The 27,935-nt window shown below is 53.8% G+C and overlaps 3 protein-coding genes across 14 annotated transcripts; all 3 read left to right on the top strand.

Moving 5' to 3' along the window:
- Window positions 1–666: 666 nt before the first annotated feature.
- On the top strand, window positions 667–16,702 carry Clip3 (CAP-Gly domain containing linker protein 3). Of its 2 annotated transcripts, none has more exons than XM_006982028.4 (14): window positions 667–818; window positions 1,125–1,348; window positions 5,974–6,113; window positions 6,199–6,292; window positions 6,482–6,643; window positions 6,972–7,090; window positions 7,769–8,005; window positions 11,387–11,522; window positions 11,676–11,804; window positions 12,778–12,915; window positions 13,016–13,139; window positions 13,315–13,379; window positions 14,355–14,427; window positions 15,141–15,481. In XM_006982028.4, the coding sequence occupies exons 2-14, from the start codon at window positions 1,183–1,185 to the stop codon at window positions 15,193–15,195; spliced, it is 1,638 nt and encodes a 545-aa protein (XP_006982090.1). In that variant the 5' UTR covers window positions 667–818; window positions 1,125–1,182; the 3' UTR covers window positions 15,196–15,481. The 2 variants fall into 2 exon arrangements, with proteins under 2 accessions (XP_006982090.1, XP_042124230.1); XM_042268296.2 differs by lacking the exon at window positions 667–818 and adding an exon at window positions 876–990 and having other exon boundaries at window positions 15,141–16,702.
- A 383-nt stretch (window positions 16,703–17,085) lies between these two features.
- On the top strand, window positions 17,086–22,234 carry Alkbh6 (alkB homolog 6). Of its 4 annotated transcripts, XM_006982029.3 has the most exons (7): window positions 17,097–17,155; window positions 17,876–17,954; window positions 18,459–18,527; window positions 19,899–19,959; window positions 20,280–20,431; window positions 20,633–20,749; window positions 21,839–22,234. In XM_006982029.3, the coding sequence occupies exons 2-7, from the start codon at window positions 17,901–17,903 to the stop codon at window positions 22,100–22,102; spliced, it is 717 nt and encodes a 238-aa protein (XP_006982091.1). In that variant the 5' UTR covers window positions 17,097–17,155; window positions 17,876–17,900; the 3' UTR covers window positions 22,103–22,234. The 4 variants fall into 4 exon arrangements, with proteins under 4 accessions (XP_042124630.1, XP_006982091.1, XP_076408057.1 ...); XM_042268696.1 differs by lacking the exon at window positions 17,876–17,954 and having other exon boundaries at window positions 17,086–17,155; XM_076551942.1 differs by lacking the exons at window positions 17,876–17,954; window positions 18,459–18,527 and having other exon boundaries at window positions 17,132–17,155.
- Window positions 22,235–22,347: 113 nt separating this feature from the next.
- On the top strand, window positions 22,348–26,965 carry Syne4 (spectrin repeat containing nuclear envelope family member 4). 8 transcript variants are annotated; one of them, XM_076549971.1, is made up of 8 exons: window positions 22,348–22,981; window positions 23,124–23,262; window positions 24,140–24,283; window positions 24,466–24,660; window positions 24,735–24,831; window positions 25,831–25,905; window positions 26,477–26,535; window positions 26,714–26,965. In XM_076549971.1, the coding sequence occupies exons 1-8, from the start codon at window positions 22,854–22,856 to the stop codon at window positions 26,948–26,950; spliced, it is 1,074 nt and encodes a 357-aa protein (XP_076406086.1). In that variant the 5' UTR covers window positions 22,348–22,853; the 3' UTR covers window positions 26,951–26,965. The 8 variants fall into 8 exon arrangements, with proteins under 8 accessions (XP_076406086.1, XP_076405923.1, XP_076405994.1 ...); XM_076549808.1 differs by having other exon boundaries at window positions 26,432–26,535; XM_076549879.1 differs by having other exon boundaries at window positions 24,735–24,983; window positions 26,714–26,838.
- Window positions 26,966–27,935: the final 970 nt, after the last annotated feature.

The raw sequence follows: 27,935 nt of genomic DNA, 5'->3' as shown, positions 1-27,935 counted from the left end.
CCCATTCTGTCCATTAGGAGGAAGAGGGGTGGAAGGTAGTGGCCCAGGCCAGGGTGATTTGGGGTGCAGCAGGCAAGGCCAGCCCACGTGTGAGGCTGAGATGGCCCTGGGCTAGAAGTGATACACATTTTCAGAGGTGCCATCCAGAGACCGATGGGCACCCTGAACACCACTGCAACCACGATACTTGGTTCGAGCTTCAGCGCTACTTGCTATGATCCCTTGGGCTTACTAACGGTTCTGTCCTGGGGGCTGAGGATAAGCGTGAGGACGAAGATGATTTAAAGAGAAAATGACCCTCTGATCCCCCGTACGTGGGGCAAGCTTGAAGGAGTTAAGACTGGGATTCCAGAGAGTGGAAATACCCAGCATCAGACTCAAGACCACTGCTCTAACCGGCCTGGTTTGCCGAGTGGAGGAAACACCCGTGCTTGCCTTCTTACCCATCTCTTTCTAGCCCTCATCTCTGCCTCATCTCTCCAATTTCTATGCCCGTCACATCCTTCCAGGAAGCCATCTCCCCTGCCTCTGGAGGTCCTGAGAGTCTAACCTCTTCTCGTTGCTGCCTGCAGCTTCCACCCCGACTGTCTCCCAGCATCTCCTCCCGCCCCCCTCTTCCCCCCCCCCCGCGTCTAGTCACTGCGCATGCTCCGCCAGCGCCCCTCCTTCTCCATCCCCCATCCCCCAGCCAGCGTCTGGGCCTCGTCCCCTTCTCTCTGTCTCCCTCTCCTCCCCCATCTCGTCCCCCGACACTGACACCCCGTTACTCCGGCAGTCTCCTCAGTCCCAGCCTTTCTCTCCAACCCCCGCCATCCGAGGTAAGATGGGAGGCTGGTGAGAAGGGGAGGGGCCAAGCATCCTGCATCCCTAGATAAACAAACCCCGGGAGGGGGCGGCCGAGACCCAGGGGCCTGGCACCCGAAGAGAAGAATGGGAGGCTGGGCCTGAGGGAGGTGGCAGGCTTTGAGGCGCATATCCCCGGGCCTTCAAGTGAGTAATGGGGATCCCTGTGGCTGCCAAATCCAGAGCTGGAGACTAGGGGGCCACCCGGGGTTCTTGGAGCTTCTGTGGGCTTGGACGCCCTGAGCTGTGGGGCGCTATCTCTAGCTGACCTCTATTTTCAGGATTTGCCTCCAGGCCACCCCCCAACTTTGCTCAGGCCCCCCAGGGCTATCGAGGACCATGACTAAGACAGATCCTGCCCCAATGGCCCCTCCACCCCGAGGGGAGGAAGAAGAGGAGGAGGAAGAGGATGAACCGGTCCCAGAACCCCCCAGCCCCACCCAGGAGCGCCGGCAGAAGCCTGTTGTGCACCCCTCAGCACCTGCCCCGCTCCCCAAGGACTACGGTAAGCACTGTCCCCACCCTGGAATCTGGGATGGAGCTTTAGGTGGTGGTGGCTTGGCTGCGCCGTGTTGATGGTGATGGTGGAGACAGGCGTGCTGAAGGTGGTCCACGGAAGTCTTAGTTGCAGAGCCTTTCAGACCGCTCCCCTTTGCTAATTAATTACTCTCATCTATTGGAGAATGGGGTTGGAAAAACCCTAGTCTTCCATTCGTGACATTCCAACTCAATCATTTAGTCATTCAACAAACATTGTATGGGCGCTCCTGTGAACCTAACTTATGCCAGAAACTGGGGCTGCAGCACAGAGCACGGTTCTCCTAAGGCTTTGCTGAGAGAACTCCCAGGCCCCAATCATAGCCACACAAATGAGTCTAAATATGAAGTTCGGGGGACAATGAGATTGATTTTGTCAAGAACAGAGTTGCTGCAAGAGCTTTTAGAGACAAGGTTCCCCTGAGGAGGTACCATCTGGGGAAGACCCAGTTTGGAGTTGGGGGGAGGCGGCTGCAGGAGCATGAAGCAGAGGAATAAAGGATCTGAGGTAGAAGGGCGTGAGGTAGGAGCCGAGAGCAGCTTGAGAAACGGAGCGTCTTATCATTCATGGAGGACTGAATATCTCCGGCTTCATCATGAGGATCCAGGCATGAGCCTTGCTCTCAAAGAGACCCAACACATTACCTTCCGAAAGGCTGAGACTTCCGGCAGGAGATTCGGGAAGTTGGGTTGGGCCTTTCTGGTGATGTGTGTTGCAGACTGAGGCCCAGAGAATGAGGAGGAACCAGCTGTAAGCAACCCGGAGAAAGAGCTCAAGAAAAGTAAGCGCAAAGGCCCAGAGGCAGACATGAGTTTGGAATGGAAGACCACAAAACTGCATTTAGGGGGCAATCAGAATGGAGGTGAACTATTACCAAGGTACATACAGATCTGGAAGGGACTTAAAGGCCACACCAAGGACTTGTCCTGTATTTTGAGTGTGAAAGGAGAGAACAGTGTGTGTAATCTGAAAGTGAGAAGTGACAGGTTCAATGGGCAGTCTCGTCATTACGTTTTAATTGATTTGGTGTGTGTGTTTGCATGTGTGTGCCACAGTGTGTGTGTGGTGGTCAGGGGACACATTTCAGCAGTCAGTTCTCGCCTTCCACCACGTGAGTCCCAGGGATGGAACTCAGGCCGTCAGGCTTGGTGACAAGCTCGAGCCTTTCCCAGCAGAGCCGTCTAAAAGATCCTGCTGGCTTCTGATGAGAGAGAGGGGGCCCAGCCGGGGCTGCTGTTGGCTGGGAAATCCCAGCAGCTGTGAGATCCAGACACTGGGTTCAGAGCTGGCAGTGCTAGAACGGGGCAGGAGGGATTGCCTGTGGACATGTCACCTGCCAGAGGTAGACCGGGGGACAAACGTCAGTCTAATTAAAAAACAAAAAGGTTATTAGCTGGCGAGATGGCTCAATTGATGAAATCTTTGCCATGCAACCATGAGGAGCTGGGTCCCCCCAACACATGAAAAGCTGGGCATGGCTGCTGGTGTCTGTAATCCTGGTGCTGAGGAAACAGAGGCAGGAGGATACCCAGGACGACTGTCCTGTCTAGACAGTCAGTGAGCTCCAGATTCCGTAAGAGACCCTATCTATCTAAAAACTAAGGTGACCAATTGAGGAAGACACACGTTGTCAACCCCTGTTTTCCACAGTGCACGCTCTCCATATGCGTGTACACAGAGCCACACACACACAATATTATCTGGGGACTGGGGTATAGTGGGAGTGTCCCCCCTAGGAAACCAGGAGATCTTTAAAAATCCAACTGGATCTGGCTGGAAGACACAGCGCCTAGGCTGGTAATCCTGCTTAGAACAGGGATCTGGAAATGTGGCTTATTCCAGAGAGACAGCTATGGAGGTATTTGTTTGTCCAGCTCATACATTACTTCCTAAGAGACCCACTAGGCCTTTCCTGCGTGCTAGGTGCTGTGTGCCATAGGTATAATGTCGACACACCCAGCCGTGGGGACAGAGGCATAAGGAAGGCAGGACAGGAACCCCGTGTTTACATCCCAGTGACGGTGACAAGTGAAAATGGGAGAGAAAGAAAACAGGGACGAGAAGGGCCTGGGGTGTGGTTTGGGTGGAGTGCTCAGCAGAGGACGAAGGAAGAAGAGGTAAGAAGGAGGGTAAGGTGGAGGAAGAAACATCGAGGCAGGGGCATACCCGCCGTGTTCGGGGGATGCGCACGCTAAGGCATAATAGACAGCGCATCCAGGAGGCGAGGGTAGCGGTGTAGATCGGGCCATGTGAGGAGGCCTCTCTGTGGAGGTGACATTTGCAAAGCCTTCTGCAGGGCCGAGGGACAGCAGCAAGTGCAGAGAGACAAGAATTTCCTTGGCACGTTGGAGGGACAGAAGTCAGTTGGCTGAAGGGGACTAAGGGAGAGGGAAGGTGTAGAAAATAGAGGGGCCAGATTGTACCGAGCCTTGTGCCCCGCGGGGAGGACTTTGGACGGTGCTGTAAAAGGGATGGGAGCCAGAGAAAGGTTCTGAGCCAGGAAAGGCTGTGACGTTAGTGAATGGGGAGGGATTCCTGACTCACTGTCCACGGTCACTTCTCTGCGCTGTGTGGGATCCAGTCTTCATTTACTCATCCATTCAGCTCATACTGAGGCCCCTGCTGAGTGCCACCGAGAGCAACACTTACCAACATCTCAACGTAGGAAGATCAAGATCCCATTAGCACTGCCCTGACTGGCCTCAGATCAGAGCCTGTCCATTCTTGGCTCCATTTTGTATATGCTACACAAGCTTACATTTTTAAACATTTATTATTTTATTAGTTGTTGTTGTTGTTGCTCTTCTTCTTCTTCTTCTTCTTCTTCTTCTTCTTCTTCTTCTTCTTCTTCTTCTTCGTATTATTATTATTATTATTATTATTATTATTATTTGGTTTTTCGAGACAGGATTTCTCTGTCTAACAGCTCTGGCTGTCCTGGAACTTGCCTTGTAGACCAGGCTGGCCTTGAACTCACAGAGATCCGCCTGCCTCTGCCTCCTGAGTGCTGGGATAAAAGGTGTGTGCCATCACCACCCAGCCTTATTATTTTTTTAAATTATGTATGTGCATGTGTGTCTGTGGGTATACACACATGAGTGCAGGTGCTGGAGAAGCCCAGAGGTGTCGTCACCCTAGACCTAGAGTGACGGGCAGTTGTGAGCCATGTGACATGGGTGCTGGGAACTGAACTCAAGTCCTCTGCAAGAGCAGCGTTCAGTCCTAACCACTGAGTCACCACCCAGCTTCAGAACTTGAAAACTTGAGTTTCAAAACAAACAAACAAACAAAACCCCCCAAGACTTCTGGCTTACTTAAGACAGGGGTCCCTCTGTGTGGTCCTGGCTGGCCTAGAACTTGTTTTTTCAGACAGGCTGTCCTAGAACTCACAGAGCTATATCTGTTTCTGCCTCTCCAGTGCTCCACACATGCGGTACATGTCTGGCCTGGCGTTTGTTCGTTTGTTTGTTTTGATTTTCCCAGACAGGGTTTCTTTTTCTTTTTTGGTTTTTCAAGACAGGTTTTCTCTGTGTAGCTTTGCATTTTTCCTGGAACTCACTCTATAGACCAGGATGGCCTTGAACTCACAAAGATCCGCCTGGCTCTGCCTCCCGAGTGCTGGGATTAAAGGCGTGCGCCACCACCGCCCAGCTCAAGACAGGGTTTCTTTGTGTAGCCCTGGCTGCCGTGGAACTCGATCTGTAGATCAGGCTAGCCTTGAATTTACAGAGATCTGCTTGCCTCTGCCTCTCAAGTGCTGAGACTAAAGGCGTGTGCCACCACCGACAAGCTCTGGCCTAGCTTTTAAAGGAAGAATTTCCTCCTCTGGAAACTTGACTAGGCTGTGTCTATTCTATTATTATTATTATTATTATTATTATTATTATTATTATCATTAGGTATACAGAAGAAGGCGCCAGATCTCATTACAGATGGTTGTGAGCCACCAGGTGGTTGCTGGGAATTGAACTCAGGACCTCTGGAAGAGCAGCCAGTGTTCTTAAACTCTGAGCCATCTCTCCAGCCTGGCTGTGTCTATTTTATTTGTGCATGTGGTGTGAGGACTGAATTCAGGGCCTTGTGTGTGCTAAGCAAGCAGTCTGCCGCTGGGCTATGTCTCCTGGATTTTGGAGACAGGTTCTTGCCCTGTGGATCAGGCTGGCGGGAATTCTCCATGTAGTCAGTCAGTCCATGTTGGCCTCAGATTCCCAATCGTCCCGACTTTGCCGATTGCTGAGTGCCGAGATGCCCAGCATGTGCTACCTCTCCCAGCTCACTACGCCCATAGTTAGCCTGGGTAACTAAGGGCCCAGAACCTTGAACATGCAGATATGACGAAGGTGTTGAACCTGCAGCCACTCTTGTTTCAGAGAGTGGAATTACCCGATTTCTCAAGACATTGCATGTCTATATGTTAATCACTTGGTGACCTCTTTATGTTGAAACCTGCTGGTCTCCCAGAAGACACCTGTGGGTTGGCTGTGGCCTGTTGCCACCAATCGTGTATTGAGACTCTGGATCTAGAGTCTCCTTCCCTCAGGATGCAAAAGGGAGTCAGTTTGCCTGGGGTGACTCTGGGCTTCTTTCTCCAGCTTTCACCTTCTTTGACCCCAATGACCCTGCGTGCCAGGAAATTCTGTTTGACCCGAAGACCACCATTCCAGAGCTGTTCGCCATCGTTCGCCAGTGGGTGCCCCAAGTGCAGCATAAGATAGACGTCATTGGCAATGAGGTAGGAACACTCTGGGAGGCGGGGGAGGAGGAGACGTGGTTCCTCCAGGTTTGGGTAATCCTGTGTTTTCATCTGGCGCTCACAGATTCTGCGGCGTGGCTGCCATGTGAATGACCGTGATGGGCTCACTGACATGACACTGCTCCATTATGCGTGCAAAGCTGGGGCCCATGGAGTCGGTGAGAGCCCAGACCCCGAAACCTAGCCTCCCAGTGCTGATACCCTCAAAACCAACAATGACTCGGGGCCCCAAGAGCGCATCTGGAGCCCAAATCCAAGGGCCGGAAGTGCAGAACCCGGGGTCCCTCCCCACACGTTGGCGCATGTGCTAGAGAACAGCTTCCAAGCTGACCCTGGCTCTCTTGCAGGAGACCCTGCAGCGGCGGTGCGTCTCTCACAGCAGCTGCTGGCGCTGGGCGCGGATGTGACCCTGCGCAGCCGCTGGACCAACATGAATGCGCTTCACTACGCAGCCTATTTCGATGTTCCAGACCTTGTGCGTGTGCTGCTGAAGGGGGCAAGGCCTAGGGGTGAGGAGGCGGAGCCTGGCTGGGAGGGGGTGGGGCCTGGGGTGCCCAGGGTTTGGAGAGTGTGGGGGCCAGGATCTGAGTAAGGGGAGAAGACCCAAGATGAGAGGATAAGGACTGAGGCCTGATCTTGAAGGGAGAAGTGATTCAAACAGGAAGCAAGGACTAGAGGAGTACGGAAGGCAGAGGAGGGAGGACGGGACTGGGGAGTGCCTTGATGGGGGTGGACAGGAGGACAGGGTGGACGGGAGCCCGGAGCGGGGGTGGGGCCCGTGCAGATGCTGCAGGAGGTCCCTCCCTCAGTACTCTCCTCTCACCTTCCACTTCCTAGTGGTGAACTCCACGTGCAGTGACTTCAACCATGGCTCAGCTCTGCACATCGCCGCCTCAAATCTGTGCCTGGGCGCAGCCAAGTGTTTACTGGAGCATGGTGCCAACCCAGCGCTGAGGGTACTGCGCCACCCTTTATCTCCTCCCTCCGGCCGTCCTCTTCCCTTCACACTTAACATACAAAATCACAGCCAACATCCACGTAATGTTCATTATGGACCGGGTCACTTCTCTTTATGATAAGCCCTGTTTTACTGTGGAGAATCTGAGGTGGGGACCAAAGATTTGCCCAGGATGTGCTGTGTGGAGAGGGTGGCTTGTTCTTTTCTTTCAGTCTGGGTGACCAGAATTGGTGATGTAACATGTCCCAGAGTCTTGGAGGTTGAGTCTGTATCTTTTTTTGTTGTTTGGCTTTGTTTGTTTTTGATATAGATCTCACTATGTAGCCCAGGCTGCCCTGAAACTCTGTATAGACCAGGCGGGCCTCAGACCCTCAGAGGTCTGCCTGCCTGCCTCGCAAGTGCTGGGACTAACAGTGTGCCTCCCCCAACCTTTCTTTCTTTTTTTAATTTTATTTTATTTTTGAGCTTTGAGCTTTGGAACTCTGTCTGTAGACCTGGAAGATGCACCACTACACCCGGGCCACATCTGTGTCTTTACGCCCCATTTCTTCTTATTCCCAAGTTGGCCTGAGGTGTAACCTAGCATAACTTCTGCTTTACCCAAGGGGGTCTGAAGTGTGGCATCAAGGAGGGCTTGTCTCATTTCGTCCCTATTCCCTCTGTTCTCTTTGGCCAGAATCGAAAGGGACAGGTCCCGGCGGAAGTGGTCCCAGACCCTATGGACATGTCCCTTGACAAGGCGGAGGCGGCGCTGGTGGCCAAGGAACTGCGGACCCTGCTGGAAGAGGCTGTCCCACTGTCCTGCACCCTCCCCAAAGTCACACTACCCAACTATGACAACGTCCCAGGCAATCTCATGCTCAGTGCGCTGGGCCTGCGCCTAGGAGACCGAGTGCTGCTGGACGGCCAGAAGGTCAGGGGGCCGGGTGAGGAGTAGGGTGGACTCAGCTTCCTCATCCCAGAGCTGGGTGCATGGGCTGCAGACAGACTGCCCCGGGCAGTCACACTGCACTTTATTCTAGAAGTTGATATCCACATACTCCCTTCGTGCTTACCCTCTGCCGAGCTCTGACTCTGGCAGGGTGACAGACCTGCCCCTGACAGTGACAGCCCAATGGAGTCACAGCCGAAACAGTGATTGCATCGCTCCGCACACCTGTGGCTCCCCCCCAGCCCCCCGGAAGGTTTGTGGGCCACTTCACCCTCGGGTGCAAAGTCAAGGCTTTGACTGGTACCTTATGGGCTGGAGAGCGCCAGGGTGAGGTCCGCCTGGAAGACGTGGCCTGGGAGAAAGAAGCAGAAACAAGTGGGGGTGGGGGTGGGGAGGGGCAGAGGAAGCCGCCTCCATCCAGGCATCTCAGCTTTCATCCATCTTCCTGGTGTTCCTCTTGCTGAGCCCAGCTGTTCTTTAGGACAGCGGGTTGTGTCAGCTCCAGCTCTGGTCTCGTGGAGTTCTGCTGGTAATAGAATAGAGACAGCAAAGCAGCCCAATGGTTAAGGCCATTTCCAGTGGCAGCAAGGACTGTGGGAAACATTTGGTGCCTGGATTTAGGAAACTGTCTCTGGCTGGAGGCAAGAGAGGTTTTAGCAGGAGTGTTCTGAGAAGGCTTCCCGGAGGAGGTGATGTCCAAGCTGAGAAAGTAGCTCGCAGCAAGTATGACCCAGGAGACAGGAAGGAACAGTGTGAGAGCAGAGGAATTGCGGACAAGAGAGGCTAGGAGGGGCTGGATCACATCAGACCTGCAAGGTCTATGTAAGTCACGCTTCGTTTCCCAAGCAAATGAGATGGCGGTGGTAAGACGCTTGCCATGAAGGCCTGGCAGCCTGAGTTCAAACCCCAGAACCCTTGTAAAGGTAGAAGAACTGACTCCAAGAAGTTACCTTCTGACTTGCACACGTGTGACATGGCGTGTGCGCCCCTCATAAGACATCATTTACAAGCATACAGGCATGTTCTCACATACTACTACTAATATTTATTTTTTGAGACATGGTCTCTCTCTATAGCCCTGACTGCCCAGAACTCTCTACATAGACCAGACTGGCCTCGAACTCACAGAGATCTGCCTCTCTCTGCCTCCTGAGTGCTGGGATTAGAGACCTGTACGACCACACCTGGCTTTTTTTTTATTTTTTTTATATTTTGAGACAGAGTCTCACTTGGCTAGTCAGTAATTACCAGTTAGATAGTCTGGCTTCAAACTCCCAGAGATCCACCTGTTTTTGCCTCCCTAGTCCTGGGGTTAAAGGTTGCGGCATCATGTCTGGCTGATAATAACATTTTTTTGTTTGTTTGTTTGTTTTTTTTCGAGACAGGGTTTCTCTGTGTAGCTTTGCGCCTTTCCTGGAACTCACTTGGTAGCCCAGGCTGGCCTCGAACTCACAGAGATCCGCCTGCCTCTGCCTCCCGAGTGCTGGGATTAAAGGCGTGCGCCACCACCGCCCGGTGATAATAACATTTTTAAAGAGCTCACTGTGCCTCATCCAGAAATCTTTCTGCATACGATCTAATCAAACTCACTGGACTGTTTGAGGGGATGACTGAAGTCTTCCCATTTTATACCCAGGAGGGCTGCAAGAGGGTCTAAAAGATTCGGACCTTTGTCATTAGACACGGATACCCAGCACTGTCCCTCAGAGAAGCAGCTAGCTCAGGCTTAGCAGCTTGTCCAGGCCCAGGTCAGCTTTGTCATACACCAGGAATGCGACGGTGATTCCCCTCTGCATGTCAGTGTCTCCACCTGTAAGTGAGGTGACAGTGCCCACTTCAGGGAGATTGGGTGGGCATCAGAAAGCCCGAGCCAGCCTGCTGTAGGTATGCTAAGTGTCCTTTGTGTGCCAAGCGGAGTCCCAGTCCCCAGTCAGCACAGTTAACTGGCTTGCTCTGTCCATCTGTTTATCTGTCTGTTTATAGTGCTGATAGGGCCGGTGCTTATATGCTAGGCAAGCATGCTTTCACTGAGCAGCATATCCGCTTTTTGGTTTGGTTTGGTTTGGTTTGGTTAGTTTTGGTTTTTGGATTTCGAGACAGGGTTTCTCTGCGTAGCCCTGGCTGTCCTGGATCTCACTCTGTAGACCAGGCTGGCCTTGCACTCACAGAGCCCTGCCTGCCTCTGCCTCCTCAGTATTGGCATTAAAGGTGTGCGCCACCTCTGCCCGGCTACATCTCCACTTTTCATTAGCCTGTTCTATAGACAAGGAACTCATGGCTAGGAGTGAGGGCCAAGGTCGGAGCTAGGTGTGGTAGAGTGCTTGCCCCACACAGGCACTACAGAGAGAATGAATGGCTGTGTGGTGGCGCGTGCCTGCCATCCTAACTCTCAGAAGGCAAAAGCAGGGAAGTCCGAAGGGCAAGGCCAGCCTGGGCTGCATGAAACCCTGACTCAGACAAATTCAAAGTGCGTGAAAAGGAGGGACCCTCACAGGATTATAGAGACCACACATCACCGAGAGCTCCCTGTAGCTAAGCATTTAAAAAACAGTATGTGTATACGTATGTTTTTAAGTGTGTACACATGAGTGCCGTGCCCAGAGAGTTGAGAAGAGGGTGTTGGGTCCCCTGGAGCTAGAGTCGTAGGTGGTTGTGAGCCTTCTGATATGGGTGCTGGGAACCAAACTGCCGCTCTGAAAGAGGAGCAAGTGCTCTAACCACTGAGCCATCTCTCCAGCACCCTTATGTGTTAAAATGTTCCCTCCCCTATGGTTAAGCCAGGTGGGATGTCATGTGCCTGAAACCCCAGCACTGGGGGGGACCAAGGCAGGAGGATGGAGAGGCCCAGCCCTAGCTCAAGGTGTGTGTGGGGGACGACACCTCACCCGAGGCAGGGTCTCAGTGTAGCCTCGGCTGGACTGGAGCTTGCTGCTGTCCCTCTGCCTCAGCCTCGAGGGCTGGGTTGCAGGCATGAGTCACCAGACCTGGCGTCGGTTTTTACTTGAATGTCCTCCGTGGCTGGACTATTCACTGCGGTAGGCAGGACAGTTACGTGACAGTAGTTTTTGCCTATGGCGCTGGGGAGGAAACCAGGGCTCTGTGCACAGTGGGCAAGCACTCTGCCACTGGGTTCTATTTCCCAGTCCCCCAGCATCTTTACAAGTGGATACAATTCTGTGTTCCCATTTGGTGGAGAAGGACACCGAGGCATGAAGAGACGCAATCACGTGGCCAGTGGTGGCGGTGCCAGAACTGAGAACTGAGCTGGCTTCCTCCATCCACCCTGCCGCGCTGTCCGTATGTGAGTACTTCACTATGGTCTCCAAGGCCCCCGTCCAGGTCATGCCACCCTTGTCTCCCCAGACTGGCACACTGCGCTTCTGCGGGACCACGGAGTTCGCTAGCGGCCAGTGGGTGGGCGTGGAGCTGGATGAGCCGGAGGGCAAGAACGATGGCAGTGTCGGGGGGGTCCGGTACTTCATCTGCCCCCCCAAGCAGGGTCAGTGTCTAACGGGGGCCTGGGACGCTGGGTGGGGTTTGCTCAGGTCTTGGGATGCTGCTGCCTGGGGCAAGGGGTGGGGTGGGACACAGCCAAGGGAGGGGTCTCCTTTGGCTTGGACAGTGCCAAACCCAGGCCCTGCCTCCTCCCTAGGTCTCTTTGCTTCTGTGTCCAAGATCTCCAAGGCGGTGGACGCACCCCCGTCATCCGTTACCTCCACACCCCGGACTCCCCGCATGGACTTCTCCCGTGTAACTGGCAAAGGCCGGAGGGAACACAAAGGTCAGAAGTGGGGAGTCATAGGAGTGGCAAGAGCCAGCCTTGGGGACGTCACGTGGGGAGCCCAGCTCTGTGGTTCTGTTCTTCCTCAACTCCCCACTTCAGTGGTTTCTCCTTTGGCTCACCACTGGCCCAACCCAGCTTTCGGGAGGACCTCTGTGGTTCCCAGCCTCCTGAGACTTAGGTTCCTCTCAGGCCCAAAGACTGTTCCCAGTTTTAAGGGAGAACCTGTCTCTAGGGGTTACTGCTCCGGAAGTTTCTGGCTTTTGTGAATAGAGGTACTCTCAGACTGAAATTCAGCTTGTGTGTGTGTGTGTGTGTATACGTGTGTGTGTGTGTGTGTGTGTGTGTGCCTGCGTGTGTGTATACATACATACACACATAGATACATACACAAGTGTTGGCAGGTGCTCTCATACATGTGTGCATGCTTGTGTGGAAACCCGCCTGCCTCTGCCTCCTGAGTGCCAGCATTAAAGACATGTACCCCGGCTTCCACTCTCTCTCTCCAGTGAACCTGAAGATCATATGTTTGGCTATACTGGCCAGCAGACAAGCTCCAGGGATCTGCCTATCTCCAACTCCTCAGTGCCTACCACTGCACCTGGCTTTTCACATGGGTGCTGGGGATCCGAACTCACATTTTCATACTTGAGCTGAGCTCTACCCTTCTTACTTATTTTTGAGATGAGATCCCACTGGGTCGCATAGGCTGGTCTCAAACACGTTGACTCAAGTAGCCTTGTATCAGTGTCCTGAGTCCTGGGACCATAGATGTACACCACTGCTTTCAACTCCTTTTAGTTTTTGGTCATGCTGAGACTTGCATTCAGGACTTGGCATGTGCTAAGCTAGTGCTGTTCTCCTGAGCTGCACCTCCAGCTCCCTTCCCTGCATTTTCAAAGGAAAATCTTGGGGCTCCTGACTTCTACCTCAGGTTTCCCTTTGGTCTGAATATATTTCCTTCCATTCCCAGGAAAGAAGAAGTCCCCGTCTTCCCCATCTCTGGGCAGCCAGCGTGAAGGGGCCAAGGCTGATGTTGGAGACCAAGTCCTGGTGGCGGGCCAGAAGCAGGGGATTGTGCGCTTCTACGGGAAGACCGACTTTGCTCCCGGTGAGGGCGGGAGCATGGGCTGGGGCGTGGCTGAGGTGTGAGGTTCTGGGTCCCATCCTCAGCACCGAGGTTGAGGCCTCCCGAATACACCCTGCTGCAGGTTACTGGTATGGCATCGAGCTGGACCAGCCCACAGGCAAGCATGACGGCTCTGTGTTTGGTGTCCGGTACTTCACCTGCGCCCCGCGACACGGGGTCTTTGCCCCAGCCTCTCGCATCCAGAGGTGAGCCTCGCTCTGCCCCTCAGCTCAGGAGGCCACCTGGAGCCCATGTCTTCCCTCCGATGGCCTCAGCTTGGACTCCAACATGGCTGATTCTCATACTACAGCTCTTTTCTGTGGGCTCTCTGAGGTTCAGCTCCGAGCCCTTCATGGCTCTGAATTTTCTGTGTCTCCCCAGGATTGGTGGATCCACTGATCCCCCTGGAGACAGTGTCGGAGCCAAAAAAGTGCATCAAGTAACAAGTGAGTTGGGGGCTGGGATGTGGGGATGGGGGAGGGCTGTAGGTTCTCAGGGTTATGTTAGTGACGATCTCTAGCATTTAATTTGATACATGTGGCCCAGAAAAATATAAGACAGGGTCCCAAGGAAGGTAGGTAGGGTAGATACAGGGAGGTTAACAAGGCTATGAGGGTTTGGAATATAGTTTAGTTGTGAAACCCCTGCCTCGAGTCCCCTAGTGAAGGGTTGAGGGCGTGGCTCAGTGGTAGAGCCCCTGCCTAGAATCCCCCAGTGAGGGGCTGGGGTGTGACTCAGTGGTAGAGTCCCTGCCTAGAATCCCCCAGTGAGGGGCTGGGGTGTGGCTCAGTGGTAGAGCCCCTGCCTAGAATCCCCAGTGAGGGGCTGGGGGTATGGCTCAGTGGTAGAGCCCCTGCCTAGAATCCCCCAGTGAGGGGCTGGGGGTAGGGTATGGCTCAGCATGCATAAGGCCCTGGGTTCCATCATTAGCACTGAAAACAAAACTATCTGTGGGTCTGGAGAGATGGCTCAGTGGTGAAGAGCACTGGCTGCTCTTCTAGAGGACCTGGGTTCAATTCCCAGCACCCCACATGGCAGCTCATAACTGTATGCAACTCCAGTTCCCGGGGATCTGACACAGACATACATGTAGGCAAAGTGCCAATGGGGGGAAAATCCGTAAGACCAACATTCATGGTGTTGAAATAGAAGGATCGTGAATTTAAGACCAACATCAACTACAGTGAAACCATTTCCGAAAACCCAAAGCAGTCATTGGGGGTATGGGAATTCAATGGGCATATTGGAGGCATGGGTAATTATTGGTAATGATAAGAGGTCCAGATGCATATTGAAAATGAAGGAATCCAGGGAAAGCCTGGCGCCACTGACAGATGTGTGACAGAGCGGGGCATGTGTGTTGGTAACTAACACACGTAAGTCGGCTGTCACCTCGCATGAGACCTTGCTTTCCTCTTCAGTGACACAGCCCAAACGCACCTTCACAACAGTCCGGACCCCAAAGGACATTGCATCAGAGAACTCCATCTCCAGGTGCGTGGCAAACCACCTAGCAGAGCATTAGAGACCTCTGCAAGGCCACTGGCCACGGGTGTCCAAGGCCCTATCTGGGTAAACTGGATGTGGTAGTGCATGCCTATAATCCCAGCACCCAGAGGGCAAGGGGTCGAGAATTCCATGACACCCTGGGCTACAGTGAGACACCTCCTCGTAAAACCCTCTTAAAAAACAACAAAAAACGTCAAACGGTGGTGTCGAACGCCTCTAATCCCAGCACTCGGGAGACAGAGGCAGGTGGATCTCTGTGAGTTTGAGGCCAGCCTGGGCTACAGAGCGAGTTCTAGAACAGCCAGGGCTACACAGAGAAACCAAAAATCAAACAAATAAAAAACCCCGACACCATGCCAGCTTTATAGAGTGCATGCAGCAGTGTGGAGGTTGAGGCAGAAAGATTGCCCTCAGTTTGAGACCAGCCTAGGGTACACAGTGAGACCCTGTCTCACAAAAACAATGAAGGCGGGCTGGGGCTAAGGAGAGAGAGAGGGGCCATCTTTAGAATGGAGGGCTTGACTGACTTCTGAGACTTCAGCTGAAGGAAGCAGAGACCCCCCCCCCCCACACACACACACACAGCACGAGCCTAAAAAGGCGCAGTCAGAGGCAGAGTGCCAGACACAGGAGTGGATGAGGGACCAGGTGTCCCACCCCTGCGTCCCGTGTGACCTGTGACCCTGTCCCTCTTTCAGATTACTCTTCTGCTGCTGGTTTCCCTGGATGCTGAGGGCGGAGATGCAGTCCTAGAGGCCCTGGATACCCAACAAAGAGACAGAGTCCCCTCTAGCATCTCCTGACACAAGGAGCCCCCAGTCACCCCAAATAGAGACTCCCAGTGACACCTCCAGAATAGAAACCCCGTTAGCCAGCCCTCGATTACTGAGGTCCCATTGTTAACAGATCTCCCATGGCGACTCCCCAAATACAGACCTCATGTTACCCCAAAAGAGATTCCCTGAGTAGCACCTTCAGGCTAGTCCCTGCCCCCTACCCCTCAGAGCAGATTTCCCCCAATAAACAGATTTCCACATCACCCAAGTGATGCTGGCCCTCTCCACACAGGACATTCTTGAGTTCCTCACCAGTGGATCAGAGCCCCATGAATGAAGACCCCTCCCCATTCTCCTTAAGCATAGGTCATGCCTCCAGAATAGCCGACCACATCCCATTTAACGTCAGTCTCCTCAAGATGTTGTGACCCTGAGGTCACCTGAAAGCCCTTATACGCTATTCTCCTTATCAGAGACTCCCTCCATTCACAAGACCCTGTTATCACCCCTGAAGAAGACACCCACTGAATCAGCCCAGTCACCCCCAATTTACAAACACCAAAACAGTCCTGGAAGCATGAGTTACAGGACACCAAGTCTTCCTGCCCTCTGCACCCTTGAAAAACCCCCAGTGCCTTGTATGAAGCCCACCCCACGTGGCCCACAGTCCCTGTGCTGGCCAAGGCTCCCAGAAAATTCTCTATTTTTTAAAAGTAATAACTTCCCCCCTTGGGGGAATCCCCAAATTTGGAGACCCCCCATTCTAGAACTCCGGGGAGTTCAAATTCCAGAGAATATATATATAGATATATCCCCAATTCCCAATGCCTCCAAATCCTACAATCCCTAGAAAACCCCAAATTTCTAATTCCCAGAACTCCCCCTACCCAAGTCACAGAATCTTCAAATCCCCAGGGAATCCCAAATTTAAGACCCCAATCCCAAACTCAGGAAACCCCCAACCACAAGGTCCTTAGGACTGGGAGGAAGGAACCTGTTGCTAAGAGAACATCCCAGGCTTCCAGGACATCTCAAACCTGACTCCCAGGCTCCAGGAGACCCCAAACAGGAAGTCCCATCTCGAACAAGAATAGAAGACTCCAATGCCCTTAGTCCATGGATCTTCTGATCTCCCATACTCCAAATTCCACGGGCCCCAGCCTCAAGGGAACCCCCAAGTCCCAAATCTCCGATTTCTAATTTGTGCAGGGCCCTAGTGCTCTGACAGGACCCCAAGTCTTGGAGTCCCTATTTCAATCTACCTTCCGGTCACAGATCCAAGACACTGCATCTGAGTCATTGGCCCCAAAGGACCTCACAGCACCTGGGCCAGACCAACAGCCTGAGGGAGAACCTGAAGGCCCCATGGGTCCCGAGCAGACCTGGGGCCCTGATCACCAAGGACAGCTCACGACTGCCCCTTCACTGCATGCCCCCAAACTCAGCATGACCCCTGTCCTCTTCAATAAAGACGTTTCTATGGCCTTCTTGTGTCAGGTCCCTGGGGTTCACTGCACTGACCCTGTGCCCTTGCTGGGGAAGGATGCGGGAAGAAGGCCTTTCTTGAACGTTTCCCCGCGTCAATGGCATAGAAGCGACAGCTTGACCTGCAGAAGACAAGCGCTTCTGGTTCCTTCCCTGGGGTCTCCCTCACTGTGGTTCTCATCAGGGTCGGCTTTGTGCGTCTGTTCGGTTCTGGAGTCCTAATTGGTAGGAACCGGACGAAGTTCCGTCCCTGAGTGCGGCACGCAGCCTATCCCTGAGCGGGGGTGGCAGACACCGATGGGGAGCGTCAATTGGCTGGAGGGCGGGCCCGGAGGTGCTTTGAGTGTGCTCAGTGGTCTAAAACCTCCTGCGTCAGTATTACCGGGCGGAAGTGGCTGGGGGGCGGGCGAGCATGAGGGTGTTGAATCTGGAATTGGAGGAGACACTGGACGGTCAGGTTTTTTTGTTTTGGGATTTCTTTTGGGGTGTGTGGGGGGGGTCAGGGTGTCTGTAGAGGTGAGTGTCCAAAGGGCTGAAAGCGGGGATCTAAGGGAGCTCAGAGTGTGGAATCCTAACACTCAGAGGCTGGGGGCTGAGAGGTTCTGCGGGGGAAGAAGCCTTGGCAGTCTGGCTCAGGTCCGGGGTGCTGAAGTGAAGGGGGCGCTCTGCAAGGGAGTCAGAGAGGGTCCCGAGTGGAGAGATGGAGGAGGCTGGGAACTGACAAGTCTGAGAAAGCTCACAGTAGGGGAGCAGGGATGTTCAGAAAGCGAGATCCCAGGGGCTGAGGTGGGAGGAGGGTCCTTACACTCTAGAGTACCCATGCTCACAGTCGCAGAGTTCCGGGGCCCGGGTGGAGCTTTCGAGAAAGGCTGCGTGTGTGGGCGCAGAGAATGTGCCCTGTGAGGCTCGGGAAGATTGATGCATGGTTGGGTGGGCATCGGTGCACACACAGTCTTGGAGGAATTGCTGCCCACTGATGGCAGGACTGGGATTCGGGGGGACGGGGACGGGGGAATGTCACTGGGTGGCTTTTGAGAAACTGAGGACTCTAGTTTTGAAGACTAAAGTACATAGGAGGTCTGAGGGTAGGGTCTAGCCTCTGATGAAGTGGAAGGAAGGCTGGTCACAGATGGGAGGCTTAGGGACTTAAGGGTGTCCACCCCTCCCCACAGGACGGCACACAAGGAGTTGGTAACCATGGAGGAGCAGGACGCCAGGGTCCCCGCACTGGAGCCATTCAGGGTGGAGCAGGTTGTCAGGACTGGGGCTCTAGAGGAGGAATGTGGGGACAGAAGGGTGTGAGGAGGGGTGGGGTGAGACTGACTCCCGGGTCTGTTGGTTGGGACTGCGCCATCTCTCCTCAGAGTCTAGCTCTATGCCCACCTCCAACCCCAGGGTCACAGGCTCCTTGAATTGAGGTCCTGGACTCCCTGAGGCCACCCCAAGTCCCTCTCCAAAAGGGAAGGTTGCTCGGTCATGGTAGGGTCGTGTTGGGCAAATCACCACATCCTAAGGCAGTGGTTCTCAGCCTTCCTAATGCTGCGATCCTTTAGTACAGTTCCTCATGTTGTGGTGACCCCCCAACCAGAAAATTATGTCATTGCTACTTCATAACTGTAATTTTGCTACTGTCGTGAATCATAATGTAAATCTCTGTGGTCTTTGGTGATCACTGGGAAAGAGTCATTTGACCCCGAGGGGTCGAGACCCCACAGGTTGAGAACCGCTGTCCTAAGGGCAGTCTTTCCGTTATAGGCACCTCCTCTAATCTACTACGTCCCTGACTTCATCTCCAAGGAAGAGGAGGAGTATTTGCTTCGACAGGTGACCCCAGCGCCCTTCTCGTCCACCTTTCCCTCTTGCCATATTTCCTCTCCAACCCTCAGCCCCGGATGAGAGCCCTGAGACCTCAGCGAAAACCCTGGCGAGGAGGGTGCCTTAGCACCTCATGCTTCTGCTCCTCGTCCAGCCATTGCTAGGTCTGTCTGAAGGAGCTTTCTCAGCCAGGTGTAGTGACACATACTTGTCATCCCAGCACTGGGAGGCTGAGGCAGGAGGATCCCAAACTTCAGGACTTTTGTTTTAGAGTTTAAAATTTTTTCCTGTGTATGAATGTTGGCATGTATGTATGTGTGTGCACTGCCTCCGTGGAGTGCCTGAGGAGGCTGGAAGACCCGCCAGATCCCCTGGAACTGGAGTTACAGACTGTTGTGAGCTGCCATGTGGGTGCTGGGAAGTGAACCTGAGTCCTCTGCAAGAGCAGCCAGTGCTGTTAACCACTGAGCCATCCCTCCAGCCCTGTCTACTGAGCTCTTGTTTGGAACAAAACAAAGCAAAGCAAGCAAAATAAACAAAGAACTTTCCTTAGAGGCTTAGGAAAAACCAAATGTATTCTTAGGGAGGAGGATGTGTGTGTGTGTGTGTGTGTGTGTGTGTGTGTGTGTGTGTGTGTGTGTGTGTGTTCCTGCTGGGTGTCGGTGTGGGATCTGGGGTTTTGCATGCTAGACACACACTCTACCATTGAGGCACACCTCTACCAGCTCAAGGACACAATTATGAAGCCCATATTCTCTATACTGAGATAGCCTAGTCTAACCTCTAAAACAAGGGTGTTATTGAGATCACATTCCTGACAGGAATAGCTCAGGCCTTGGGAACAAGAAAGTTTCAGAGCTTCTCTCTATGTCGTGATCGCCCAAGTTGGGTATGGTGGCACATGCCTGTAATGCCAACACTGAGAAGGTAGGTGTGTAGGAAAGTCAGGGATTCAAGGTCACGCTCACTTATGTAGGCATTTCAAAGCCAGTCTGGGATACATGAGACCCTATCCAAAAAAAAAAAAATTCTGGGAACATGCCACACCCAGAGAAGAATCCCATTCCCAGCTGTGGGTGCATTTTGAATAAAACATCTGTTACCCCTTGGTTGCCAAGGCTGATTCAGCTGATTGGCTGGCTAGGCAAGCGTCTCTGTGCTTTCCCATGTCTTTATGAGTATCCGTCTCGGAGCTGACCTCTTGTCAGAGCCACCTTCCTTGATGGAGGAGGGCCATTCTTCAGTCAGGGTTTTATGAATGTCTGCTCCCCCCAACTGGAACCTCCAAACAAGCTCCAGACAGCCTGTTTCCACCCCATGTGAAGGCCCTTGTGTCGGCATACATGGGAAAGTCCTGAAAACCTGTTCCCCACCCCCTAGGTTTTCAACGCCCCAAAGCCAAAGTGGACCCAGCTGTCTGGGAGGAAGCTCCAGAACTGGGGTGAGTGTTCCTAGCTAGGGAATGTGGCCCTGGAAGGGCTGAGGTCCAGTGGTTTCCATATATGTGGGGCTATCTCCAGGGGTCCCAGGGGTCCCAGAGCCAGGAGGATTCAGGGTTTGGTGGTGGTCTTGAGGGATTAGGGTTTGACTGAGTGGTTGGGAGTATCTCTAAGGGCTTTGAAGAAAATGTCGGAAAGATCTGGTGGCAGTCTCCAAAACTCTGAGCAGGGATGCTTCCAACCACTGGAATATCCCTAATGAGGGTGCCAGATGCCAAGGCTCCTCAGTTGGGTCCCTTCACGCCTCCTTTGCCCTCTGCAGGTGGGCTCCCCCACCCCCGGGGGATGGTCCCTGAGCGACTTCCTCCATGGCTTCAGCGCTACGTGGACAAAGTGTCTGACCTCAGCCTTTTTGGGGGTCTCCCAGCTAACCATGTCCTTGTGAACCAATATCTGCCTGGCGAGGGCATCATGGTAACCACATACCCTCATCCAAATTCCCAGATTTCCGAATCATTAGGAAGGGTAACCATTATGCTTGCCTACCCTCATTGAGCAGCTACACACCCCATCTAGGCACTTACCTCCCTATCCCAGCTTGGGAAGCCCACTTTGACTTAACGGAGTGAGCTAGGCTCCTGCCCTGGCCATCCCTGGTACTCCTTCCCTCCCCAGCCTCATGAAGATGGACCTCTGTACTATCCAACTGTCAGCACCATCAGCCTGGGCTCCCACACTGTCCTTGATTTCTATGAACCTCGACAGCCAGAGGATGATGTCCCTATTGAACAGGTGGGTCCTAAGATAATGTCTCAAGCATTTGGGGGCATCCCATCATGTGACATCCCATATACTCCAGGACAGTCTGATTCCACCTGTCTCCGGAGTATTCCTGACACTCAGACATGTTCCCCTGGTGATAGCCAGCTCATGCCCAGTCAGTCTGCTTGTGTGGCGCTCTAGCTGCCATGATAACCAGATACCCAGTACTTCTCTGAGGTATTGGATGCCTGAAGATATGGATGACTATGACACTCACAGACCATTTCAGCTCAACACAGTATCCCAACACTTTTATTATTACTATTTATTTTTGAGACAAAGTTTATGTAGCCCAGGACGGCCTCACATTTGCCATCCTCCTGCCCCACCCTCCTAAGTGCTAGGGTTACTGGCATGTGCCCCCATGTTTGGCTCTAACATACTGTATAGTATGTACAGGGCACCTTAACATTGTTATCTTGCTATTCTAGTCACATGCTCTGTGACCCCCAGACTCTCCTTAATTCATCATTGCATGACTGTGTTGGGGACTCCTAACACCCTTATCTCTGACTTGTACCCCCGAGGGCATGCGTTCTTGGTACCCCACTGTTCGTGAACACCCAGGTCTGCTGTTTCTCAGCCCCCTCCCTGCACTTCCCTCTTTTCACCCCTCCCCCCAGACGCGCCTCCTGCAATTCTGTTCCTGACTCAGCCTCCCTCTAACCCTGCACGCTCCCCCATACTCCTCCAACTACCAGTTCCTTAACCTCCACCAGAGCCTGGCTCCAGCAGGGCACTCCCAGCTTAGCTCTGCATGGATCCCTGGGACTGCCCATTTCTGTCCCAGTCTCAGATGCCAGCCGAAGCTCCCACAGTGGAGTGACCCCTGATGTCTGCATCTGCAGCGTAGGCTCTGCCTCCTCCCAAAGGACCGGACACACATACACACAGGACTTCCCTTCCCAATGGCTTTGTTCCCAGAACCTGTAGATTACCACTCCTCAGTCACCAAAGCTTCCACCCCCTGGGGACTTGCTGACTCTTGTCCCCTGACCAACTGTTGACACCCGCTGACTTTTCAAACTCCGGATATCCACTGACCATTGTCTCCCGCAGCCCCGGCCGCCTCCACAGCCCATCACCTCGCTGCTGGTGGAACCTCGCAGCCTGCTGGTGCTCCGGGGCACAGCGTACACACACCTGCTCCACGGGATCGCAGCCACCCGTGTGGATGAGTTGGATGCCACCTCGCTGCCGCCCAATGCGGCCGCGTGCCAGTTGGCGCTGCCCGGAGCCCACCTGGTGCGCGGCACCCGAGTCTCCCTCACCATTCGCCGCGTGCCTCGAGTGCTGCGCGCCAGCCTCCTGCTGAGCAAGTGACCACCGGAGCCCTGCTGGTTCTGTGACCTTGGGACCCTAGGGTAGAGGTGGCTGTCCAGGGTTATTTATTTTCCCAGTAACTATGGAAACCATGGAGAAGATGCCATTCCAAATAAACCAAAAATAGCTTTACTTGTTTTGGGTTTTTTACCAGGTGGGAACAGATGCTGTGGTTTCCTTCTTCCTCCCCCGCCCCCTCTTCACTACCGGGGATGGAACTCAGAGCTTCTTGGATGCTAGGATATATATATATATATATATATATGTAAAACTAAACTATAACCCCTGGCAACAATTTCGATGTTTAGTTTTGAGGCAGGGTCTTCATAAGGTGCCCAGGCTGGCCTTGAGATCCTCCTGCCTGAGATGACAGACTTTAGCTACCAGGTTGCTTGGACAATGGGATGGGCCCTCATGGTCGGATACGTGGGTCCCTGAAGGTGACAGGAAGCCGGGTTTGAGGGATGGGTGAAGTTTTCTATCTCAAAGCTCCTTGGGATAGGGTCGGGGCTGTCATTGGGAGGTTTAGGTTCTCCTGCTGGGGAGGAAAGAGTTAAAAATGTGCTGTACCTCCGCAAGGCATCGGGTTTCTTGGGTCCAGGTTCCTCCTGGAAGGGGTGGAGCTAGGCTGGCCCCTGGGCCTCTCAGTAGCCTCAGGCTTGGCTAAGTCCTGCTGAGGAAGCATGGGGAAGTGGCTGAGAAAGAGACTCCGACTGGACATCCTCACCTGACTGTCCCCAGATCCACAGCCATGGCCCTGGCCCCATCTCTTGGCCATGGATTCCCCTCGGAGCCCCTCAGCCAACCCCTGGGTGCTCCTAGGGAGCCGGACATTACTGGCTGCACCATCGGCCCTGTGCCTGGAGAGGAGACAAGCAGGTGGGATTCCAAGGAGGGGACAGCGGGAAGGGCCACGTGTGACCACGCTTGACTAGGACATGTTGGAAACTGGGCATGGAGTTTGGGTAGAAAAGGAGGCACAGTGGTTCATCGGGGCCCCATCAACATTTCTTATCTTCAGGTCAGAGCAGGCCCGGGCCTCCTTGGGCCCTCCTGAGCACATCACAGGTGAACTGAAGGACACCGAGCCTGCCACTGGGCCCCCAGGACTACCCCTGGCCTCTTCCCATGAGCATCAAGATGGGGGCAAGCGCTGCGAGGTGAGCTGACCACACCGTTTGTGCCAGCCCACTTCCTCCCTGTTCCCGAGAATCTGGCTCTTGCTCTAGGAATGATAGGTGACTCTGAGGAGGTGTTGGTGTCTGTGGAGGAAGGGACACTGTAAGGATGTTCGCCAACCAGTATAGAAGTATTTCAGTTATTTTTAATTTCTTGTGTATTTATTGTGTGTGTGTGCACATGCATGTGGGGAGGCCAGAGGGTCAATGTCACTCGGTCACTCTCCATCATATCTTTTGAGACAGGGTCTCTCTCTCACTGAACCTGGAGCTCACTCATTTGGCTAGGTTGTCTGGCCAGTGAGCTCCAGGAACCTGCCTGCCTCGACCTCTCCAGCACTGGTTCTTTGTGTGCTGGGAATCCAGACTCGGGCCATCACGCTCACTTCACAGAAAACGCTTTATCCACTGGGCCAGCTTCCCCACCTCATTTGAGACAGGCTCTCACTGTGTAGCTTAGGCTGGCTTTGAACCTTCAAGTCTCTTGCCTCAGAGAGCTGGGATTTTAAGTATGTATCTCCATTTCCAAGCTTAGCATATTTCAGGATTTTACCAAGTAGGAAATCATAATTTCATTAATGGCCTTAGTACAGCCCCATTCCTTTTGGGGGGGCACTCTGCTCCATTACCCCTCCCAGTTTAGACGCATATGAGGAGGTTTCTTGAAAGCTTGAGATCCTGAAGACCTTGAATTAGTTGTCTCCAACCTTGGGGTAACAGGCTGCCGAGTGGGGGCAGCTCCAGTGTTGCCCTGGAGACGGGCATTGCTTCAAAGAAGCATGTACAAGGCGGCAGCCTGCATGGGAGGGGGGCAATGCATTGGCTCGCCGGCCCTGATCTGGGCCCCTGTCATCTCCAGCATGCCATCTCTGGCCTGGAAGTCCTAGAAACGGAGCAGGACAGCCTACGTCTTTGTCTGTTGGGGTTGAGCTTCCAGCTACAGGACCTGGAACAAGGCCTTGGATCTTGGACACTGGCCCACAGCAGGATTGTCCAGCTGCAGGTGGGCAGTGGGGGGCCAGCGGGAGTAGGCAGAGTCCTAGGCATGGGTGCAAGCTTCCTGGGTGGAGAGCAGGTTTAGTACATATTCTGACTTCTGCCTAGGACACGGAGGAGGAAATAACTCCGGGTTTCGGGGGTCTGGTATCACGGTCATGTGTGTCAGTGTCTAACCACGTGTCTCAGGCCCTACAGGCAGAGCTGCGCGGGGCAGCCGAGCGCGTGGATGCATTGCTGGCCTTTGGTGAGGGATTGGCAGAGAGGAGTGAGCCCAGGCTCTGGGCCTCTCTGGAGCGGGTCCTGAGGGCCCTGGGAACCCACCGAGACACCATCTTCCAACGGCTCTGGCAGCTGCAGACACAGCTGATCAGCTATAGCCTGGTAGGCCCTGCCCCGGTCGTCCCCAGCCCAGGCCCCAACCCCCCAACTCCCATGACATCTGTCCTCTGCTCCAGGTGCTTGAGAAGGCCAACCTCCTGGACCGGGACTTGGAAGCTGAGGGAGACTCAGACGGGCCAGCACCTGGTGGAATCTGGGGGCCCTGGGCACCCGGTACCCTCCCTACTCCTGCAGAGTTGGAATGGGACCCAGCAGGGGATGTTGGGGGTCTTGGGCCCTCAGGGCAAAAGATATCTCGGGTACCAGGAGCTCCCTGTGAGCTGTGTGGCTACAGGGGACCCCAGGGCAGCGGACAGGGCCTTGAGGTGAGATCAGCCCCCCTCAAAGGCCCTCTACTTGGCCAGACACCATAGGGCACCTCTCTGTATCTTCTAGCATGGCCTTTCCTTTCAAGGAGGACTTGGCTCTGTCTCCCCTCTAAGCGCCCCCCCACCTCTATCTCTCTCTCCAGATTCATGCTATGCAGCACAGGCTGGCCTTGAACTCAACGATCCTCATGCTAAGTGCTGGGATTATAGGCATGACCGGCATGCCCACCTATCTATGTCCACCATAAATGTCCCCATGATTCTCTTGTGCTGTCTGTCCTGGTCTCTATGAATCCATTTGCTCTCCTTCCTCTTATCTTTGTCCTCTTATTCTGCTCTTCCATGTGCCACAGGCATAATCCTGACCCTCCTCCAAACACAGCAGCCTCACTACGCGCAAGATGCATGCCCAGCTCACCTCTCCCCTTTCAGCCCAGTCTCCTTACGTGCCACCTCTTCAGAGAGCTCTTGTGACCCAACTTAGCATTTCCAACCATTATTTCCTGATATCCTTACCACAGCGTGATACGGCACATTTACTTGTTAATTTTTTACCTCTCTGGGTAGACTGTTGGGCTCCACAGGGACCAGGATTTTACCCAATTCCACCCTCACCATGCCTCCTAGAAGTGTACCTGGAGTGTAATAGACACTCATTAAATATTTGCTGAGTGAATGAATAAGTAAAGTTTCTCTCCTCTTGGTTTCTTTGGCTCTGCCCTCTGTCTTTCTCATGAGATCTGGGTGTACCTGCATAATTTCGTCTCTGTGGCATCTCCTTCCAGACCCTTCCATAACTATACTACCAGTCTTCCAAGAACCACGAACTTTTCTCTTCCCACAGGACCTGCTCACGTTGGGGCTCAGCCACCGGAAACACTTAGCAGCTCACCATCGAAGGCGTCTCCGGAAGCCTCAGGTGAGCCAGGAGCACAAGGGGGTGCTGATGGCAGGTAAAAGAGACCCAACCCATATTGACTGCCACACACATGCCATGAATTCAGGACCTAAAAATGTATCAGGGCTCAGTCCCTGTCTTTTGGCCTCTTCTCCAGCCCCAGCTGCTACAGTGCCTTTTCCCTGGATTTCTAACCTACCCCTGTGACCCCTGACCTACTAGCAGTAGCCAAAGTCCAGGGCCTGACTTCACCTGCCCAGCTTGGGTCATGGGCTGCACCCTGAACTGCTCTGATTGGCCAGCTCTGAGTCACATGCGAAAATGGAAATCAGTTTAACGCAACCCTGAAGGTCTGAATGTGGAGGCATGTGCACACCCACAGACCATCCCACCAATGCTATCAGGAAAAGGGCAATGGATGCACAAAGGACAGATACAGACACCCACCACACTATTAAGTTCATGTGTGGTTCAGGGGTGCCAGGAAAGGAGGGGAAATAAGCTAGCCCTGTAGGTCTAGAGTAGGAAGAGAATGCCCCCCACTTAGGTGTCGCTTCCTTTCATTCTGCTGCTGGCCGCTGTCTACCCTCAGGACAAGAAGAGGCAAGCCTCTCCCAGTCCACCGGATGTGATGCTGGCGGTGGATCATGGGTGAGAATGGGGCTGGCATGCGGGTGAGAGGGATCATGGTGGCGGCCCGCCCTTGTTTTTAATGCTCTGTCTCTTCTCAGGCTCCCCCCTGCTTCTGCACCCAGGCGGCCCCTGACCCTCTTCTTTCTCCTTCTCTTCTTCCTTCTGCTGGGTGCCACGTTGTTGCTGCCCTGGTCAGGGGTCCCCTGCTGTGCTCATGCCCGACTGGCCAGGACGCCCTACCTGGTGCTCAGCTACGTCAATGGACTCCCTCCAATCTGAGTCCACAGCCCAGACACGTGTATTAAATGGTTGCTTTCCAAAGATGTCTGAGAATATTGAGTGCTTGAGAACCTGGAAATGGAGACAGCCTGGGTATGTTTCGACAGCCCCTTTTATACCTGTGTGTCTGAGGGCAGAACACGGAACAGAATGAGCCTCCCTCAGCTGGGGTTCCCCAGATTGTAAGGCAAAAGCCCAAGTTGTAGATTTTGAGAGCCAACAAAGGGAAGAGTGGTAGGAAAGTGAGGGTGGGTCCAGGAAAGGGAGAAAGAGTGGGCGGCTGCTCTCGGTACCCAGAGTGTCAAGTGGCTGGGGACCCTGGGAAACCTGTGCAGCACACTCGAACTTGTTCCATGAGGTCTCCTTTTGGGGAGGCGGACTCCCCAATACTTCCTGTCTATCTGTCTGTCCTTCCCGTGAACACCAGTCTCTGGGGGTTGGGGAGAAAGAAAGCCCAGATGGCACCCACCACAGGAAGTCAGAGGCAGGTGTGAGGCCGGGCCAGGTGCTGTGGGTGAGCTGCCAACACCCATGCCGTCTCACATCCATTCTGGAGATGGTCCCATGTTCTACACAGAGGGGTGCAGGCTGTTACCACTAGCTCAGAACTGTGAGGCACCCTTTTCTGGGAGATATTTTTCCCTGGTAGGGTCTTACTGCATAGTCCAGGGCAGTTTTGAACCCCCGGTCCTCCTGCCTCGACCTCCAGAGGACTGGGATTACAGGTGTGTGCCATCAGGCCTAGCTAATAGTTCTGCTCTGTGTTGCTGATACCCAGGGCCTGGCACATGCCGGGCAAGTGCTCCACCACTAAGCCACATCTCTAGTCCAAATTCCCGGACTAGTCAACCCCAGGCTGCAGTCTAGTCTCCTCAAACCTAAGGTACAGGGGAAGATGGGGGAACAGACTGAAACACAAGAATGAGGCCGAGACCTGTGCTGACCCCAGATGCACACTGAACACAGCTGTTCCCTGTGGGGGCCCCAGATGTTCACTGAACACAGCTCCTCCTCCCTGTGGTACTCTCCAAGCTGCACACAGAACACACACCTCGAATTCCCACAACCCGACAAGGCCCACTGTAGCCAGGTGCAAACGGAAGTCAGGGCCGAGGCCACACAGGAGTGAGTGACTAAAG

This window comes from Peromyscus maniculatus, chromosome 1 (genome assembly GCF_049852395.1).
Source record: "Peromyscus maniculatus bairdii isolate BWxNUB_F1_BW_parent chromosome 1, HU_Pman_BW_mat_3.1, whole genome shotgun sequence".
In the NCBI taxonomy this organism is placed as follows: domain Eukaryota; kingdom Metazoa; phylum Chordata; class Mammalia; order Rodentia; family Cricetidae; genus Peromyscus; species Peromyscus maniculatus.
The sequence above is the reverse complement of the archived record's forward strand: the minus strand, read 5'-3'. Positions and strand labels throughout refer to the sequence as shown.

Coding starts and splice junctions, on each gene's coding strand:
- Clip3 (XM_042268296.2), top strand. CDS start 1,183: ATGACTAAGACAGATCCTGCCCCAATGGCCCCTCCACCCCGAGGGGAG. Junction 11,805..12,777: donor AGGCCGGAGGGAACACAAAG/GTCAGAAGTGGG, acceptor TTCCATTCCCAG/GAAAGAAGAAGTCCCCGTCT. Junction 12,916..13,015: donor GAAGACCGACTTTGCTCCCG/GTGAGGGCGGGA, acceptor ACCCTGCTGCAG/GTTACTGGTATGGCATCGAG.
- Syne4 (XM_076549665.1), top strand. CDS start 22,854: ATGGCCCTGGCCCCATCTCTTGGCCATGGATTCCCCTCGGAGCCCCTC. Junction 23,263..24,139: donor ATGGGGGCAAGCGCTGCGAG/GTGAGCTGACCA, acceptor TGTCATCTCCAG/CATGCCATCTCTGGCCTGGA. Junction 26,536..26,615: donor ATGCTGGCGGTGGATCATGG/GTGAGAATGGGG, acceptor GTCTCTTCTCAG/GCTCCCCCCTGCTTCTGCAC.
- Alkbh6 (XM_006982029.3), top strand. CDS start 17,901: ATGGAGGAGCAGGACGCCAGGGTCCCCGCACTGGAGCCATTCAGGGTG. Junction 17,955..18,458: donor AGCCATTCAGGGTGGAGCAG/GTTGTCAGGACT, acceptor TTTCCGTTATAG/GCACCTCCTCTAATCTACTA. Junction 20,750..21,838: donor ATGATGTCCCTATTGAACAG/GTGGGTCCTAAG, acceptor TGTCTCCCGCAG/CCCCGGCCGCCTCCACAGCC.